This window comes from Lissotriton helveticus, chromosome 2_1, assembly GCF_964261635.1.
Source record: "Lissotriton helveticus chromosome 2_1, aLisHel1.1, whole genome shotgun sequence".
Classification (NCBI taxonomy): domain Eukaryota; kingdom Metazoa; phylum Chordata; class Amphibia; order Caudata; family Salamandridae; genus Lissotriton; species Lissotriton helveticus.
Window position 1 is genome coordinate 804,063,177 of NC_136059.1, and position 8,840 is coordinate 804,072,016.

General features: G+C 43.3%; 1 protein-coding gene across 1 annotated transcript in view; it reads left to right on the plus strand.

Annotated features, from left to right (window-relative positions):
• LVRN (laeverin) overlaps positions 1-7,391 on the plus strand; it is a 663,539-nt gene extending 656,148 nt beyond the window's left edge. The window contains exon 20 of the mRNA XM_078675542.1: positions 6,984-7,391. Coding sequence (XP_078531668.1) covers positions 6,984-7,145 — 162 coding nt within the window. The 3' untranslated portion in view covers positions 7,146-7,391. The remainder of the gene's footprint in view (positions 1-6,983) is intronic.
• The last annotated feature ends 1,449 nt before the right edge of the window (positions 7,392-8,840 follow it).

Sequence of the window (8,840 nt, forward strand, 5' to 3'; positions counted from 1 at the left end):
TAAATTAAATTAAATTAATTAAATTAAATTAAATTACATTATATAAATTTTAATTAAATTACATTTAAAAAAATATTAAATTAAATTAAATTAATTTTAATTTATTTAATTAAATTACATTAAATTAAATTTAATTAAATTAATTAAATTAAATTAAATTACATTATATTAATTTTAATTAAATTACATTTTAAAAAATATTAAATTAAATTAAATTAAATTAAATTAATTAAATTAAATTACAATAAATTAAATTAATTAAATTAAATTACATTAAATTAAATTAAAATAAATTAAATTAATTAAATTAAATTACATTATATTAATTTTAATTAAATTACATTTAAAAACATATAAAATTAAATTAAATTAAATTAATTAAGTTAAATTACAATAAATTAAATTAAATTAAATTAATTAAATTAAATTACATTATATAAATTTTAATTAAATTACATTTTAAAAAATATTATATACTTACCAATACTTACGTTGTAATTGTATGCGTTGTAAAGGTATCTGCGTTGTAAATACATGCGTGGTAATGGTATTCGTTGTAATGGATCCTGCGTTGTAAAAACTGCGTGGTAATGGTAGGCGTGGTAAAAGTATGCGTGGTAACGTCATACATCCATTTGAGACGGTCGATATGTGTTTAGGACTGTCTCGCCTTTTTGCACTGTTCAAATAATGGACCAAGTATAATATGAACAATTAACACACTGAATTAGATCAAGAGAGTGTTAACAGTTGGGGAAATCCTTCCTGTAACAATAAAATTCCTGCTGAATGTCTTGGAGAAACAGAATTATCAGTGCTATTAAGAGAAATAATCCCCGCCAAATAGGAATAAAAGTCATTGTAAAGATCTGGTGCAGTTTTCTCAATTGCAGAAAAAACCTCCAATGATCGTGGCCAGTGCAGGTAAGCGCGGTGGGACGGGGTGAGGGGGAGTCAACAGCAGAAGGAATAGAGAAAATTGAAGAACTAAATAAATGCTATTCCTTCAACACCCCCGCGCACCCCGCCCTGCTGCGCTTACCTGCACTGGCCGCGACTGCCAGTAATACTCGTGTTATGCTATTCATTGTCAGTGATCCATTCATTCATTTTAAATGCTTTCATAATTGATACCGTTTGTATATTTCAAACCTGTTTTCTGTATTTACACATTTCTGAGGATGTGGTATTCAATTATTTGTCAGTTTGACAAAACAGTTCAATCTTCAGTTCCATTAGAGCAGAGGTCTTCAAACTTTTGGATGCCGAGACCCCCCTGTCAACATTTTCAAGCGTAAGGACCCCCTCCTGACAAAAATTTCTAAACCTCTAGGTTATGAGGAAGGTGAGGACCAAATTATGCGAGAGGCTTGACTAAATTGTGTGAGTAGAAAATGTACATAATGTTCTGTGATGCTGCGTATTTTGGGGTAGCATTGCTTTATTATTTAGAATTTTTTTTAACTCAGTAATATTGAGGAAAGATTTCACCCCATCAGTACCAGTGTATAACCAAAATACAGCAATTAACATCAGAAATATGTCTAGTCAACCTCTGTGAGGTAATCAGTGTGAGTGCATTGTGATCAGTGTGAGTGCATTATGATCACTGTGAGTGCAGGGTGAGCGGGTGAATGGTGTGAGTGCCTGGTGATTGGTGTGAGTGCAGGGTGAGCGGGTGAATGTTGTGAGTGCATTGTGATCAGTGTGAGTGCATGGTGATCAGTGTGAGTGCATTGTGATCAGTGTGAGTACATTGTGATCGTTATGAGTGCATTGTGATCGCGATGAGTGCATGGTGATCAGTGTGAGTGCATGGTGATCAGTGTGAGTGCATGGTGATTAGTGTGAGTGCATGGTGATCAGTGTGAGTGCATGGTGATCAGTGTGAGTACAGGGTGATCAGTGTGAGTGCAGGGTGATCAGTGTGAGTGCAGGGTGAGCGGGTGAATAGTGTGAGTGCATGGTGATCAGTGTGAGTGCATAGTGATCAGTGTGAGTACATGGTGATCAGTGTGGGTGCATTGTGATCGCTATGAGTGCATTGTGATCGCTATGTGTGCATGGTGATCAGTGTGAGTGCATTGTGATTGCTGTGAGTGCATGGTGATCAGTTTCAGTGCATGGTGATCGGTGTGAGTGCATGGTGATCAATGTGAGTGCATGGTGATCAGTGTGAGTGCAGGGTGAGCGGGTGAATAGTGTGAGTGCATGGTGATCAGTGTGAGTGCATGGTGATCAGTGTGAGTGCATTGTGATCAGTGTGAGTGCATTGTGATCAGTGTGAGTGCATTGTGATCGCTATGAGTGCATTCTGATCGCTGAGTGCATGGTGATCGCTGAGTGCATGGTGATCAGTGTGAGTGCATTGTGATCAGGGTGAGTGCATTGTGATTGCTGTGAGTGCATGGTGATCAGTGTGAGTGCATGGTGATCAGTGTGAGTGCATTGTGATCAATGTGAGTGCATTGTGATCGCTATGAGTGCATGGTGATCGCTATGAGTGCATGGTGATCAGTGTGAGTGCAGGGTGAGCGGGTAAATAGTGTGAGTGCATGGTGATCAGTGTGAGTGCATGGTGATCAGTGTGAGTGCATGGTGATCAGTGTGAGTGCATGGTGATCAGTGTGAGTGCATGGTGATCAATGTGAGTGCATTGCGATTGCTGTGAGTGCATGGCGATCAGTGTGAGTGCATTGTGATGTGAGTGCATTGTGATCGCTATGAGTGCATTGTGATCGCTATGAGTGCATGATGATCGCTATGAGTGCATGGTGATCGCTATGAGTGCATGGTGATCAGTGTGAGTGCATGGTGATCAGTGTGAGTGCAGGGTGAAAGTGAAGGCGAGAATGAGAAGTGAGTAGTCTAAAAGCAGAGTGCATTCCCAGAAACTTGAAGCGTAGGGTTTCAGATATAAGTTAAACTATTGCTATAATGGCATTAATCAGGGTTCGAGGGTGGAGGAAATAAATAATGTGCTGATCCTGCAACAAACTTCCAGTCTAATGATTAGGGTTACCAGCTCTTTATTTTGATGGCCCAGAAATAAGCAGTCACCTAAAGCTGTATTTTTTGCACTTATCTGTGAATACTTAGAACAGCAAATATAAATAGAAAGCACTTTTAATTGTGTTCTATGGATGCCTCAATGATCCATGACTAATAATTAAAGAGAATAAAGACAGAAAAGTCACATAACTAATTAATACATACTTTTTTATTTATAACTCAATTTAGTGTCAAGAGCAGGTCTCTGCAGGATCTTTAAACAACATATAGCAGGCATGTTTCTTTTGGCAATCCAACATTATATTTCTTTTCATTAAATGCATTCTCACACTACAGCAGTAAGTGTAAAAATACAAATGTAAGGAATAGGCAGATTGGGGGTCCAGGGGGTACTGGAACCATAAAAAAACTAAGCTTTGGTAATCAGTTAACAAAGGCATGTAAATATGCTAATGGTCTTTAAAGACCTGTGAAAAACTCAGGCTGAAGATAAGACTCCAGACACTGCCCAGCCGAGGCCCCAGGAGCGCGAGCTGCACTGCAGCAGCCCGGGCTGAGACACAGGATGGGGGAGGAGGGGGGCTGAAGCCCTGGAGGCCAGGGCAGAAGTGACACTGTGAAGGCGCGACCCCCTTTGCATCGCTCCATGGCCCCCCTGGGGGTCACGCCCCACAGTTTGAAGACCCCTGCATTAGAGAAATAAATACATGGCATTTGATCATTCTGTAGTAAAGCTTTAAAAAAAAGAAGTACTGCAACTATAAATGTGTATGTACAGTTTGATCAAAATAAATTGGCTGAGTGTGCGGTATTTCATAAAGGCCTATACTGGCTTTTCCCAAAATTCACTTCACAGTCCAATAACAAATGTGACATGGCGTCAGATGTTTCTCCAGCATGAGGCCATCTTTGGGAAGGTGTTCAACAATTCAGTGTTTCCTGTTTCTAAAAAGAAGTGGCAAAAAAACATATTTAAGTATGGTTATGGTTAATCCGTTTGAATAGGCTTTCCTTGGCTATTTAATGCTTGTATTAATTGCTCTTACGTCTTTTTATTGTACAAACAGAATGTGATTGCTTTTATTGTTTTTTAATATGCTGTATCTCTGCTCTTATGATATTTTACATATCGAAATAAAGCCATTCATTCATATTTAAGTAGGTTATCCTTTATCCAGAATTCATGGATCCAAATCCACAACTCTAACCTCTGATTAGGCATCTAGTTGGATGGATCTGAATGAAAATATTATCTTCCCTCCATGTTGGACTTGTAGATGCATTGTAAAACCTGTGACACTCTTTGTGAAAAATAGAGTGGGAAAAGCTCTTTAAAGACTTGGCAGCAGATTTACAAGCCCCTTGCTACACATTGACGCCACCGTTGCGTCTCTTCTGTGACGCAGCGGCGGAGTAAACCGTGTGCCATGGTGTGCCGTATTTACAACGTGACGAATATTAGGGAGATGTGTCACGTTGTAAACCCCTGCGCCACATGAAACTTGCATCAGGTTTCATGTGGGCGTTCCGGCGCAGGGTGGGCGTTCCCTCGCCGGTACGCCTCGTAAAAGTGACGCAGTGAAAACTACCATATTTCACTGAGTCACTTTTACGGCCATGCTGCTTCAAAACCCTGCGCCTGCTTGAAGCAGGCGTAATGAGTGACGCAGCATGTTAGGCATAGGACACCCCCGAGCCTTGCTGGAGCTGTGTCGCCCTTGCAACGCGACTCCAGCATTTCCGCCGGGGGATGCAACACGCATCTGCTTATTCGTGCGCCGCGGCATGCCTCATTGTAAATGCAGTGCATCAGTGGTGGCACACGGGTGGTTTTGCGTGTCGCAAGTGTTCTGGCGCATCCCTGCTGATTTGCAGAGATGCGCCAGACCTTGTAAATCTGCCCCTTGCTGTTTTGGAGAAGATTTAAAATATGTAGACAGTCAGAGAATGTGTGGGTACAGATGATACTTGTGGACACAAGTGGGAAGAGGTATGCAAGTTATTGCTACCTCTTGTCCACTTCAAACAGTGAAAGGTTATGGATGGTGCATTCATGGACTATAACTGTAGCTCCTTTTAATGATTGTTCATGTAACGTTACAGAGATAGGGCCTCAATACAAGTTAGATTAATTTCACTAAGTAGAGTAACCCCAGTCCCCAGTACAAGTGTGTCTGGGCCCACACTGTTTGGGTCAGAATGTTCTAGACCCGATAATTATGGGCCCAGAGAACACCTGGGGGCATATTTACAAGGAGTTAACACCAACAGAGCATCACTTTTTCCGATGTTCTGCTGATGTTAAGTGCTTCGCCTTATTTACAAGGGGGTGTTAAGCCACTTAATGTGGCTGAATGCTGCCTTGTAAATAATGAACCTATTCACGCAGCACTTAGTGTGAAAAGGGCATGCAATGGGTGTTGCATTAGGCGTTCCGCAGTTATACCCATTGCTTTTTGACACTGCCTCATATTTACAAAGGTATGGGGCAGCACTAAAAATATCGCCAGGGAATACCTGGTCTTAAGCAGGTGATACGAGGAGAAATGTTTCATTTGCCTTCGTATTTTGCTCTTCCCATGTGTGCAGTATTGTACAGCACACATAGAAAGAGCAAATTACCTGTAAAGATTGTTTATGTGCAGGAAGGTGTTCCTTCCTGCACATAAACAATCACCCCAGCAGAGCAGACACCCTTGCAACATGGTGCAAGGGTGCTTGCGCCCGCGCTAGGCAGCTTCTTTAGCACCTGCACTAGGGGAAACGCAGGGATGTGCTGCTTTCTTGTAAATACGATACATCCCTGCGTTTGGAACTGACAGAGGTGGCATTACTAATTTTGGTGCAACACTGTGCTCTGCCAGTTTCCAGTAAATATGATCCCTGGTCTGTAAGACTTGCTGCAGGGCAGCGCTGATGGCAGCAGCATTGCCTTGGCCCCTCATGCCTCCCTGCAGCACCACTCACCTCACCAAACCACCCTGTCTCTGTCGGCAGTTTGGTAAACACTTTCTGTGTCATAGAACAGGCAGAAAATATCTGTGTTTTATTTTTTTGCAGTAGTGTGAAAACTGACCTGTAGAGTACTCATAGAATTTGGGTCCATGCAGTTATTCCCTATTTCAGGGGAAAGATCATAATGGCTGAACTCTATTGCAGGGATTCAGGCCCATAATTTAGTTTCTGGCCTTTTGGTAACATAGTAACAAAGTCTGGCCAACTCGTAATGAGGCAAATAGCATTTCAGCAAACTAGACTGCAGTAGCGACTGGTAGGGAACTAGTGTGGCGGGGCTGGGTGTGGGGACTGGGAAGGGCTGAAAAATATAAAAATTAAAATGCACTTACCTTTTCCGCCACATCTCCTCGTCTCTGCTATGCCTCTCTTCTTGTCTCCAGTCCGGTAGAAGCTGAAGGAAGCACCCGGGCACACAGGCTCCCCTGAGCCGATTGGTCTGAGAGCCGTAGCTCGGCGCGCCGATGGGGACCGGGAGCCTGTGCATATTCTCCACAAGGCTGTGCCTTATAGCCTGGGGGGAATATGCAAAGTGCACATGAATATTTGACCTGGCCAAGACGGCCGGCCAAGCAGTCATGCACACACAAGTTAAGTGAGCCCAAACCACTCCTCCTCCCTGAGCCACTAGCCCGCCCTGCCCTGCAGTAGTGAAAAATATAATGATAATAATGTTGTTATGATCATTTTATTTTTCCCTATTTCACTGCTCTTCGAGCAGTGGGGCAATGCTCCTCAGCCCCAGCGGAGGAGCCGCTGCTGCTAGACTGTTAAGGCTAATTTTGGGGAAGTTTGATCAATGGTCAAAAAGTTCCAGTTCTAATCTCCATTGAGGTATTTTACTCCATAATAGTATAGGCAGGTGAACAAGAATTGCTGTAAATTATAGAATTGTTTAATATAATTGTAGAACTCGTCAGCATCAATAACAATGCCTATATCTGTGTTTTCTTTAGATTGAGCTATTTATTAACACTACAATGGATGGTGAAAATAAATTGTCTGCTATGGAAGTACTGCATTATGCAAGAAATGAAACAAGCACGCATTGGATAAACAAAGTGAACAGCAAGATTCATGACTGGCTACGTAAAAACACAGACGTTGCAGATTTCTGAAAACTACTTCAAGACAATTCAAATGTTTACATGAATTTTGTATAATTATGTAATAATGTTACAGAAAGATGAACCCCTATTTTGTAATAGTTTTATGTAGGATGCCTCCTTTAATATGTTCTGTAAGAAACGTTTTTTTTCTGTACAGAGGACTATGGTCCAGAGCGATCTATGTTATGTTCTCGCAGTTTCAGATTATGACACATTATTTTGTATTCTATTTAATAAACATAGACGGATGTTAAATTGGTTTCATCTATAGAGGAAAATCTGACACAATATAGAGGAATATTCACAAGGACTCATCTCCGATTTATCTCCACCTTAACGCATCAAAAGTGGAGATAGATTTAACTCCCCATTTACAAGCTCGTGCAAACTGCAGACATCACCAGTATTCCGGAATCACTGCCCCAAAATTTATTTCCACAGTGGACACAACCAACTAACCCTAATGAGATGCAGAGTTGGCGTTCCCGTGCAAAAACACACGAAAAAAACACAACACCACTTTCACAACGAACTTCCAGATCTGCGATGCGAACCAACAACAGGTGATAAGCAGCGGTAGCAGCAGGGAATTAACACCTGCCTTTTGCTGGTATTAAGCAGGGCGACTACCTGCAGCATAAAAAGGACCGCAGCCAAGAGCCACACCTGAAGACCCACAGATGCCATGGAGACAACGATCATGCAACGCGGATACCCATGAGGATCACCACACCCACCGCAACCACCCCAGGCACGCCAGCATCCCCAGGCCCTTCCCCCCCCCCCCCGGGAACACCAGAGAGGCAGCATACACAAAGACAGCGGACCGACCTGAAACGCACCTGCCGCCCAGACCCAACCCAGAGGAGGACATTGCCCACTACAGGCCCAAAAGGACAACCATCCCCCGCATCCTGACCCACATCCCCCACCTGCTGACGGTCCCATCCCAGCAGACAACCAACATCCATACGCAGACAGAGCTGCCGACTGCGCAGCACATGCCGGCCTCTGGTACCATCCAAACCACGACTGCCAGAGTCGGAGGAGTCACAAAGCCAGCCCCATCCAAGGGCTGACTTTATCCTGGATGCCAACATCAGCCTGGTATCCCAGCACCCCCAAGTCACCCACACTGCGCAGGAGCAGCTGGAGACCAAGCATGGCCTCTACGCCATAACTGGATTCCCTCATGTGTCAGGGACAATCAACTGCACACATGTACACCTTGTGCCCCCTGCCCACACTGCACACAACTTTCACAACAGAAAGAACAAGCATACCATGAATGTGCAGGCAATAGTGGACCGCCCGGGACTCCTCAACAATGTTGTGGCCAACTCCCCAGGCAGAGTGCATGAAAATCATATCTCCCGACAGCCCATCATCACCCAGCGCTCCCAGGATGGCACACATGGAAATGCAGTGCGCATTGGTAAGTCTAATATAAACACACCACACACCACCAGCCCACAGTCATGCAACTCACGACACTGCCAATGGGCACACAGCACAACTACATCCAACATAACACACAACATGCCAACCGACCAGATATTGCCCACTACAGGCCCAAAAGGACAACCATCCCCCGCATCCTGACCCACATCCCCCACCTGCTGACGGTCCCATCCCAGCAGACAACCAACATCCATACGCAGACAGAGCTGCCGACTGTGCAGCACATGCCGGCCTCTGGTACCA